Source organism: Argentina silus (assembly GCF_951799395.1).
Source record: "Argentina silus genome assembly, chromosome: 9".
Taxonomy (NCBI): Eukaryota; Metazoa; Chordata; class Actinopteri; order Argentiniformes; family Argentinidae; genus Argentina; species Argentina silus.
The window spans coordinates 21,339,749-21,350,740 of NC_139663.1; the positions used below are offsets into that span (position 1 = coordinate 21,339,749).

The following is a 10,992-nucleotide window of genomic DNA, read 5'->3' on the forward strand; positions in this document are numbered from 1 at the left end:
AGCAATCTCCATCTCCAGCCTGGTCTTCACGTCCAGCAGCATCTGATACTCTTGACGCTGATCCTCCAATTTTGCACGGATCTGAGCAACCGGGTCCTCCGCGCTGGTCACCTGACTCTGGTGTCATGCCATACCGGTTCTGAAAAGGAAAACAACTATCTAAACACTGTCTACCTTGGGTCTCTTTCTCTCTCTCTCCCTCTCTCTCTCTCTCTCTCTCTCTCCCTCTCTCTCTCTCTCTCTCTCTCTCTCTCACTATCTATCTCTGTCTCTCTCTCTCTTCCTCTCCCTCTCTCTCTCTCTCTCTCTCTCTCTCTCTCACTATCTCTCTCTCTCTCTCACTATCTCTCTCTCTCTCTCTCTCTCTCTCTCTCTCTCTCTCTCTCTCTCTCTTCCTCTCTCTCTCTAGTATCTATTCATCTATCCATCTATTGGACTATCTGTAGTCAAAACCATCTTTTAAGTTTATCAACTGCCAAAATAAAACTTTGCAAGCCCACAAAGTTTCTTCAGGAACTTTTTCTAGTTCGGAATATTACTTATAAATGCCTCATTAGCTTAGTTCAACTGTCTTACCCCATCAGAACACAAAACATAAGCTTGTTTTACTCCATTGTTTGTAAACAATGTCAAAGTAAACACATACTTTAGCTTCAAAACATGGTTAGAATTATCATTTTGATCACATGGAAGTCAGTCCTTGTTGTTTAATGTATTGCTTTGTTGTTTATTGTTTGAGTCCCAGATTGCCCCTTTAAGGAAACTTTGACTAGTCTGCCTGTTCTGCCTAGGTCTAACTGTCTGGTATAGTGAGCACTATTAGGATATAGGCTAGGCTATTTAGTGTATGATTTTAAAGTGTCAATTATTGCTGCTTGGCATACACAAAGTAATGAGTTTTTCTAAAACTTCTGTTCTTCAAAATGTTCAGGGTAAAATATGTTCATGTGAAGATGACCAACTTCATTCATGGTACAGTTGGATGGTTGTTGACAGGTTCAGTAAATGCATTGTTGTGAAAGTGCTCAGAGATCTCCTCAGATGGCTGTCTTACTCTGGAGGTGCTCTGGTCTCTCCACCAGGGGGTGCTGTGTGCACGTAGGCCTAGGCTAGTGACCAACTGAGAATGGTCAGGAAATGACATGTAATTTGACTCAAAAGAGGCAGTGAAATGTTTATGTTCTAGATGGGAAGTGTCTTTAATGGAAAGTTGCTGTGTTCTCATCTCAATCACCATCATAGGCCGAGGCTATGTGTTACATGTGAATGACAAACACAAGGATTCTAGAGACTGTAGGCCCGATTTTCCTCTTCTAATCACATCCTCACAGAATGCAAAACGACCATTGCTCACAATGCTTGATATCAAAGGCTTTTGTGTAGACATTACATGGGGCTACATTTTGGGCAGTCTTTTCCATCAGAGCCCTGTTATGGGCATGTTGTAGGGCTAGCTTGTGTACTCATAGGCTAGACTGTTGCCTAATTATGCAGGCCTAAGTGGTTAGATCATCACCTTAGCAATGACCACCTCTTGCTCAATGGTCACTTCCTTATACGGAGCAGGAGAGTGCATAAAAAGGAAAATACAATGGAATACAGTTTTAACTGCTCAGTTCACTTTTATTTCTTGATCTCTCTGAAAACGGTTGACAGCAGGAGTCCGAGAGGTGGAGACAGCAGGGTTAGGGTTAGGGTTAGAGTCCGAGAGGTGGAGACAGCAGGGTTAGGGTTAGGATTAGAGTCTGAGAGGTGGAGACAGCAGGGTTAGGGTTAGGGTTAGAGTCCGAGAGGTGGAGGTCTGTGCTGTGACGTCCCCGGGTACTGATGTTTATCACTGGATCTCCTCGCTCACCAAGTCATCGTCCACAAGCTCCTGCACGATGGTCACGATCTTGCGTCTGGTGGTGGTGGTGGTGGTGGTGGGGGAGGGACTGCAGAGACACAGAGAAAACAATGGCGTTAAGTTACTTGTTCTCTCAGCTCTGTTTGGCAAACAATCTATGATTAAAAGCAAACATAGTTTTCTTTGCCATTGATTTCTGTGATACTCAGGGAGGATTTGTGTGTCACCTGGAAAGCTCTCCGTCGAGCAGCCTCCTGTACTCAGCAATCTCCATCTCCAGCCTGGTCTTCATGTCCAGCAGAATCTGGTACTCTTGACGCTGATCCTGCAAGTTTGCACGGAGCTGAGCAAGCTGGTCCTCCAAGCCGCTCACCTGCCTCTGGTAGCCGGACAGAGCCATGCCATACCTGTTCTGTGTTTCAGCCAGGGTGCCCTCCAGGGATCCTTTCTATAGGACAGGAATGAGACAAAGTGAGTTGGGGGTGTAGGCTAGGGAGATGACTGGTTATAGTTATGTTAGTCCTCCTCATTGTAAATGTAGTAGAAAGCAAGTGTTCCACTTTGTTCTCACCATGCTGATTTGGGATTGGAGTTCGATTTCAAGACTCTGCAGGGTGCGTTTAACCTCAGTGACTTCGGAGCGGGATGATGAGAGCGTCTCGGTGCTGACAGCAACTTCCTTATTCAGATCATCTGACTGTAAATAATAGCGATATTATTTGTAACTTTAACGGGCCAATTTGGGATTGGTACATACTTTTGTTCACTTTTAAAATGAAATTGGATGACATTAACCATTGATCCTTAAAGAATATAACTTAGAAATGCCTGCAGGGAAATGTGGCAGGGAGACCACTTTGTTGTTGTTTGAATCCCAGATTGTGCCTTTAATATCCAGATACACCAAATACCACCAGAAAACGTGTCACTGCATTACCTTGGCCTGGAACCAGACCTCCAGATCCTTGCGGTTCTTGTTAGCGACGGCCTCGTAGTGGTCACGGATCTCAGACATGACCTTGGTGAGGTCTTCCTGAGGCGCAGCGTCCACCTCCACGTTTACCTGGCCTCCCATCTGGGTTCGCATGGCCAGCAGCTCCTGGACACACAGGGACAAGCTGGGTCAGCTTAAAAGCCATGTATTGCACTACACATTAAGTGTTAGCCTGCTGAGCTAAAGTCATCAGCCGAACTCGTAATCTGGTATGACTAGCATGAAGCCCGCACGAAGCGTGAAGTGACAACTGGCGCCTCATCACATGTCCGAATATTTGATCATGACAACCACTCTATTCCCCATACTGGGTCGTCTGTCATCTCCAACCCACCTCCTCGTGGTTCTTCCTGAGGTGGATCAGCTCCTCCCTCAGACTCTCGATCTCCATCTCCAGGTCAGATCTTCCCATGGTCAGCTCATCCAGCACCCTCCTCAGCCCGGCGATGTCAGCCTCCACAGACTGCCTCAAGGCCAGCTCGTTCTCAAACCTGTTCAACGTCATAGCATCAGGGAGGTGTTTTTCACTAACTATTGACCCAATTACTGATTGATTTTACTGGTTACATGTAGACAATACTGTTTGTACATACAGAACAAGGTGAAATTGCCTTAAAAAGTATTTAATTGCATAGTGGTAGGCCTTGTTATAAATGCTGTGGTATCAGTAGCTACAGTGCTAAGTTTACTCTCACACTTACTTGACTTTGAAGTCATCTGCCGCCAGCTTAGAGTTGTCAATTGCCAGGTAGAGTCCTCCATTGGTACGGGTGGCACCCTGGATCTGCAAAGGGCACAGAGGGATATCAGATGTGTGGGCGGAGATACGATTTCCCATATCAAGTGCTTTGTAGACTGGCTTTGTTGTTTGTCATTGTTGTTTGGCCATTGTGTCGTGGGTGTGAATACAGGGATCAGAGATGGTATTTGTTTTCAGCTTGCCAAAATCCTGTCAGGAAAATAAGTAGAACAAGACCAAGCAAACCTGCTTTGCTGAATGTACTGGGGACACATTTATGTTGGAGGAAATGGAAGTTCATCTTAATAATCATCAGTTCAGTTCACACACTGTTTATACTGTTTATATTGTTTATACTGTTTATACTGTTCATACTGTTTATATTTTTTAGTACTTCTATTTTATTTTATTTTATTCTATTTTAAAACTTATTGTTGCACTACTCTGTGGCACTGTCACTTCTGCATTTCACTGTATACTTGTATTATGCACGTGACAAATAAAGAATCTTGAGTCTTGAATCTTGTTTGCCATTGTTGTTTGTCATTGTTGTTTGTCATTGTTGTTTGCCATTGTTGTTTGCCATTGTTGTTTGTCATTGTTGTTTGCCATTGTTGTTTGCCATTGTTGTTTGCCATTGTTGTTTGCCATTGTTGTTTGCCATTGTTGTTTGCCATTGTGTCGTGGGTGTGGTTCTCGAGAGATGGAGGATGAGCAAGAGCGCAGAGAGAGCTACACAATTAAATAAAAGACAGCTGAGAGCACAATGGCTATTCAACAAGACGGGATCAGATTTCAAACTTAACGGGATTGACTTGTATGGTTGCTCTGATCAGTGACTCCAGAGGTTAGTTTTTATTCTTATTAGCTTGTTTATTCACTGTCTTTTATTTAGTGAAAGTAGAACAAAAAAAACGTCAGGTAAAGTGAACATAATATTGATTTCCTGAAGTTAAAATGGAAGCCTTCCAAAGGGCTCATACAGGCCACTCTCTTTTCCTTCGTGCCTCAGGGGAGCCTAGCTTTGGGTGTGGCTCTGTGAGAGCTCAGACGGAACAATGCAAAACTCCTAACAAAAGAACCACTCCGTTTATCCGCCATCTTTCTCAACTGCCACGCCCTTGAAGAGAAATCAAGAACTGTGCTGTGACCCATTGAATGGACCCGGCAAAACTTGTTTTTCTGAAATCGTTTTTTGAATCCTCTTTGACTAAATATCACATACGTGTATGTCTACATCATGTCCAGGTGACGTGTTCATACACAGTGTTTATTCAACAACATCCCAGTCTAGAACAGTGGACTTACCTGGTCCTGGAGGCCGCTGATGATGACGTTGAAGGCCGTGCTGTCGTGATATTCTACCTTGGTCTTGCTCTCCAGGAACTGGCGGATATTCAGCTCCAGGTCAGTGTTGGCCTTCTCCAGAGAGCGCACCTTGTCCAGGTAGGTGGCCAGACGGTCGTTAAGGTTCTGCATGTGGGCCTGCTTGTTGGAAGAGTCATCACAAGCATCAGCCAGGTGGAAGCCGCCTCCGCCTCTGGCAGAGAAGGTGTTGGAGGCGCTGGAGATGCGCACCCCGGAGCCTCCTGCACCCCCGTACACGCTGCCGGCCCTCCTGGCGCTGATGTGGCCTCCGTTAAACATGGATATGCGGCCTCCTCCCGTTGGGCCGCTCCTGATGGATCCACCAGAGGACAGGAAGCTGCTGCTGGAGTAGGAGGTCATGATGGAGGTCTGCTGTCTGCTCTGGCTGGAGAGGACTGAGTGGAGGGAGGTTTGTACATGGCTCCTTTTATGGCAAACAATGAAGGAGGGGACAGGGGCTCTACCCAGGTGAGAGTTCCGGCCCCAACAGCCTCTAGGCAATGTTTCTGGGAAAAAATAAACGCATGTCGAAATATGTCTGCGAGCTGAAGTTAAAACAATGGAATTCATAACACCGCAGTTGCACAATGACATTGCTAGTGAGTGAGTGTGTGTGTGTGTGTGTGTGTGTGTGTGTGTGTGTGTTTGTGTGTGTATCCTTGATGGTTAAACTGATTGCTAAATGTCAGTTACCTTTGTTTTACGTGACACCGAAAAGTATCTTGTCCATCCAGTTATTTTAGTTAATAATTTAGTCAATTTTAGTCCGTTTTTAGGTGGATGCTGGTGAAAAGACCCCATCCGACTTCCCTCTACCATGGCTGAATTCCTCTGTCTGCCTGCTGTGCCTGCCTCTACCTGCCCGAAAGCTCATTTCTCTGTCTTATTGTCTAGAAGAGAACAAGTCACAGCAATCACAAACCAATGCTGCTTTCTTTGGTGCTTTTCCAAGCCATTGTTTTGTGTTGAGCTCACAAAATGTTATTTTCTTTGAGACCACCAAACCTCAAACAGCAAGCACTTCTTTTCACACTCTATGTGCCTTATCTTGTATTCAAACCCACGAGAGAGAAAGGAATTCTCCCTGGAATTTGGGATTTGTCTACGTCTATATTTTGTCCATATTGTGTTTACATACCCAGGTTTGCTTAATGTCATCATGTTTTGCCAAGACGTTGTGTGATTGATCAGTAGCAGGTTGAGACCCTGGTTCAAACCTGTTTGGTCATACATACGTAGTGTAGTTAATATGAGACCCTGGTTCAAACCTGTTTGGTCATACATACGTAGTGTAGTTAATATGAGACCCGGACAAGATCCAATTGTTTTTGGAGGGGATTAGATAAGAAGATCCACTGACGAAATGAGTGTTGTGTTAGTATCAAATGACTGCATGGAGAAACAAAATCAATATTTGCCCTTCAATGTCCACACCCCTCAAATGGCCCAGTGGCCGTTTATACTGTTTATACTGTTTATATTGTTTATACTGTTTATACTGTTCATACTGTTTATATTTTTTAATACTTCTATTTTATTTTATTTTATTCTATTTTAAAACTTATTGTTGCACTACTCTGTGGCACTGTCACTTTTGCATTTCACTGTATACTTGTATGCACGTGACAAATAAAGAAACTTGAATCTTGAATCTTGGGTTACAGGGACAGTAGGCAACAGTGAAATCTACAAAGGCACAGTAATTAGACTTTACAACTGGTTGCTATGGTTATATTATTTGTTTTACTTGCATAGGGTTAGGGTTAGGGTTAGGGTTAGGGTTAGGTACAGTGTGGGGTTAGGGTTAGGGTTAGGGTTAGGTACAATGTGGGGTTAGGGTTAGGGTTAGGGTTAAGTACAGTGTGGGGTTAGGGTTAGGGTTAGGTACAGTGTGGGGTTAGGGTTAGAGTTAGGGTTAGGGTTAGGTACAGTGTGGGGTTAGGGTTAGGGTTAGGGTCAGGGTTAGGTACAGTGTGGGGTTAGGGTTAGGGTTAGGGTCAGGGTTAGGTACAGTGTGGGGCTTATCTGTTTTTTACAGCGTGTGTCTAGGCATTGATGTCCTTTTATCACCTGAGGTGAGAGTTTCATTGGGTACAAAGGGCTCAACCTAACTAGTTTGTGTTTGAAGGATATCAGTACTCTGTTCTCTCTCAAACATGGAGGCTATTTTCAGACAATGGTTGCTCTCTATTCTGTATAAGAAATTAATCATTACTTTCCATATTGAATCTGTCTTTGACATGTCGTTTGCGCTTTTCCGAATAATCTTAAAGGGGATTCAGACAACAACAAAGCGATAAACAGCTTCAGTTCTTCTGTCTTACAAATGTCAGTGTGAAACATGACATTAACTACCTATCTTCCGCCGTAGACTGAAGACCCATCTCTTCAGGCTATGTCTTGACTGTCCCTCCTAAAGACCTCTTCATCTCCACTACCCCCCGGTACAGTTTCTCTACTGAAAATAACAATAATAAAAAGAAAATGCTTCCTTCTTCTAGCATTGTGAATGCCAATGGCCCCTGGTCCTAGCATAGATTAGTTTTTCTTATGAGGACTGATATATAGATGATTCACTTGTTTTAGATAAATGTACATGTTGTTAGTCGCTTTGGATAAAGGCGTCTGCTAAATGTAAAAAAATATAAACATTTACTTGATTTGAGCCATACAGGTGATGTCTAAAGGAGTGGTCTGTGGTGATTGATAGACGATGCTTTTGATAAGGTACAGAAGACCAAGATACAAAAACTTAGTTTCAACACGTCAAAACACTTTATTGTTCAATCTCTCCGAGAAAGGATGACAGCAGGGGTCAGAGTGACGGTGTTCTGGGTTGTGAGGACCCTCGATGGCGATGTTCCTCAGATGCCCGAGCTGACGGACGCGGTGCTCGAGCTCACGACCCTGCCATCCACCACCTCCTCCACGATGGTCACCACCTTGCGTGTTGTGGTGGTGCTGCTGCTGGAGGATGAGGTTGACAAGCTGTTGGGGCAAATAAACAACGTAGTTAGGCTTCATCACTTTATTTTTTTTTTTTTTTTTTAAATATGTTTTTAGGGCATTTTTGCTTTATTGGGATAGAGATAGTAGAGACTGACAGGAAGGATGGGTGAGAGAGAGGAGGGACGACATGCAGGATATGTTGATGGCCGGAATTGAACCAGGGACCTTGTGATGATATGGTATACGCCTTAGTGTGCTACGCCACTTGAGCGCCCCAGGCTTCATCACTTTAAGCACAGTTTTGGACTGTGTGTAAAGGAGTTTTGGACTGTGTGTAAAGGAGTTTTGGACTGTATGTAAAGGAGTTTTGGACTGTGTGTAAAGGAGTTTTGGACTGTGTATGTAAAGGAGTTTTGGACTGTATTTTAACTTGAAATTCCTCCTGAAGTATTATTGTATCTGCAGCTTTTCAGCTCAGTTTTTTTTATAGTGTGTCATTTGAGACACATGAAACAGGAGATTCGAATCTCACCTGGAAGCCTCTCCGTCGAGCAGCCTCCTGTACTCAGCGATCTCCATCTCCAGGCGGGTCTTGATGTCCAGCAGCATCCTGTACTCGCTGCCCTGGCGCTCCAGGTCGGCCCTGAGCTGCACCAGCTGCTCCTCCATGCTGCTCACCTGCATCTGGAAACTTGACAGCTGCATGGAGTAGCGGTTCTGTGTCTCTGCGAGGGTGCTTTCTAGGGACGCTTTCTACAGGAGAGAAATGAAGAGCCAAAGAATCAGCTGAGACACTCAAAAACAATCGAGGACAGCAATGGAGAGAGTAGAAGTTGTGAGGTGTGTAGGGGTCTCTGGAAGGTCTTACCATGCTCAGTTGGGATTGCAGTTCGATTTCAAGACTCTGCAGCGTGCGTTTGACTTCTGTGATTTCAGATCTGGACGTCGTCAGAACTTCTGTGCTGATGGTGACTTCCTTGTTCAGTGACTCGGTCTGTGGACAACAGCAACCAAAACATTTACTTTACTTCAACCATTCAACTGATGGGGCATCTATAAGCCGGCCTATGTTGTCCAGGAATGTATTAACTAAATAACACAAATGTCATTACCTTAGATGCGAACCATCCCTCCAGGTCTCTGCGGTTCTTGGCAGCGACGGCCTCGTAGTGTTCTCTGATTTCAGACATGACCTTGGTGAGGTCTTCCTGTGGTGCAGCATCCACCTCCACACTGACTTGACCGGTCATATGGGCACGCATGGCCAGCAGCTCCTGGACACACAGGGACAAGCTGGGTCAGCTTATACCTCATGTATTGCACTACACATTAAGTGTTAGCCTGCTGAGCTAAAGTCTATGCATCAGCCAAATAGCGGTGTTACTCAGACCCACCTCCTCGTGGTTCTTCTTGAGGAAGATCAGCTCCTCTCTCAGACCCTCAATCTGCATCTCCAGGTCAGATCTGGCCATGGTCAGCTCATCCAGCACCCTCCTCAGCCCGGCGATGTCAGCCTCCACAGACTGCCTCATGGCCAGCTCGCTCTCATACCTGGTCAACATTAAAACAGCTTAGGAATCTAGAGAATCTGTTATTGATTAGACAATAGATTCATCTAGTCAAGATAGTTATGACTTGGTGGGACATGTGCAAGTGTCACTCACTTGACCCTGAAGTCGTCAGCTGCCAGCTTGGCGTTGTCGATGCTGAGGTAGATTCCACCGTTCATGCGGGTGGCGTCCAGGATCTGGAAGAGAAGATGAAGCAAAAGAGCAGTCAGTTGACATGTTTCATCATATGAGACACAACATGGTTAAAACATGGCTAAAGTCAACAGAATAACAGATATAGATACAGACAGCTGACAATCAGTATTTTAATGTTGAGTAGACCTCTCGTAAGAGGGGTTTCAAGTTTTTTGAGATAACTTTCAACTGAGAATAATGGGTGTTGTTAGGGTTGGTAAGATAAGGGGACTGTCAGTGGAGTGGAGAATGGAAACCCTGGGGACACAGATTACACTTGGCATTTACAGTGTTCAGCAAGTTCATGGAACTCATGCTCATGTTGCATCTGGAGCTTTTCCCCCTTTCTCACCCTCTCTGGATTTGCTCTGGCTACATACTGTGCATCCTATTATTGCCTCATTCAAACCCTCAGTCATCATTTTGATACACTTTGAATGTGTGGTGTAGGACTATGCATCTTCAGTGAGTTGTAGAGCAAGATCAACTCCTGATCTGTTGATATAATAGGATTACTGTTATATCAACATTATTATATAACAAGCGAAATATTGTAACTTTAAACAAGTTCACATACCTTGGCTTGGAGTTCGCTGATTGTGACAGAGAAGCCGCTGTAGTCGCGAGCAGAGGGGGAGGTCTTGGCCTCCAGGAACTGGCGGATCTTCAGCTCCAGCTCACCGTTGGCTGTCTCCAGGCAGCGCACCTTCTCCAGGTAGATGGCCAGACGGTCGTTCAGGTTAATCATGGTGGCCTTCTCATTGATTGATGCGTCGATGCCATCGGCGAGGTTGAAGCCGCCGCCACCGCCACCGCCACCAGCAGAGAAGGACCTGGATGCACTGGAGCTGGAGATACGAGTCCCGAAGCCACCTGCACCCCCGTACACGCTGCCGGCCCTCATGGAGCTGATGGCACCGCCTCCGCCAAGGGACATGCCACCTCCACCAATGGACATGCCACCTCCACCAATGGACATGCCACCTCCACCAATGGACATGCGGGAAGAGCCTGAGGATCCCCTCATGGATCCCCCAGAGGACTTGAAGCTTCGGTTATAAGACAATGAGGCCATGGCGACGGAGGGTGCTGTCTTACTGCTCTGGCTGGAGAGGAGAAGAGAGAGTGAAGAGAGGAGAACTCCTTGTTGCTTTATACAGCTTCATTGGGAGGGGGGGAGGGGGGGGGGGAGGGAGGGAGGGAGGGAGGTAGGGAGGTAGGGAGGGAGGGAGGGAGGGGGAAAAAATCATGCCTGGCGGGGGAGGAGACACCTCACCTGCCTTCTTTATTCATACCATGAAACGTACTTTGACTTGAGTGCCTCTGTTAATGGACCATGGGTGTGGTGAAG

At 45.5% G+C, this 10,992-nt stretch overlaps 1 protein-coding gene across 1 annotated transcript; it reads right to left on the bottom strand.

The window, feature by feature from the left end:
- Nucleotides 1-1,830: 1,830 nt before the first annotated feature.
- LOC310809216 (uncharacterized protein) lies at nt 1,831-10,772 on the bottom strand. Its single transcript, XM_083676410.1, has 14 exons — nt 10,219-10,772; nt 9,561-9,643; nt 9,291-9,447; nt 9,009-9,170; nt 8,765-8,890; nt 8,429-8,649; nt 7,813-7,935; nt 4,888-5,605; nt 3,542-3,624; nt 3,175-3,331; nt 2,784-2,945; nt 2,418-2,543; nt 2,074-2,294; nt 1,831-1,934 (listed from the first exon to the last, which is right to left on the bottom strand). Exons 1-14 carry the CDS (start codon nt 10,714-10,716, stop codon nt 1,835-1,837), a joined length of 2,937 nt encoding a protein of 978 aa, XP_083532536.1. The 5' UTR covers nt 10,717-10,772; the 3' UTR covers nt 1,831-1,834.
- Between the last annotated feature and the right edge of the window lie 220 nt (nt 10,773-10,992).

Excerpts from the sequence above, each read along its gene's own strand:
- LOC310809216 (XM_083676410.1), bottom strand. The coding sequence starts at position 10,716 with ATGGCCTCATTGTCTTATAACCGAAGCTTCAAGTCCTCTGGGGGATCC. Across the intron at positions 8,650-8,764 it reads TGCAATCCCAACTGAGCATG|AAAGCGTCCCTAGAAAGCAC; the intron begins GTAAGACCTTCC and ends TCTCTCCTGTAG. Across the intron at positions 2,295-2,417 it reads TCCAATCCCAAATCAGCATG|AAAGGATCCCTGGAGGGCAC; the intron begins GTGAGAACAAAG and ends CCTGTCCTATAG.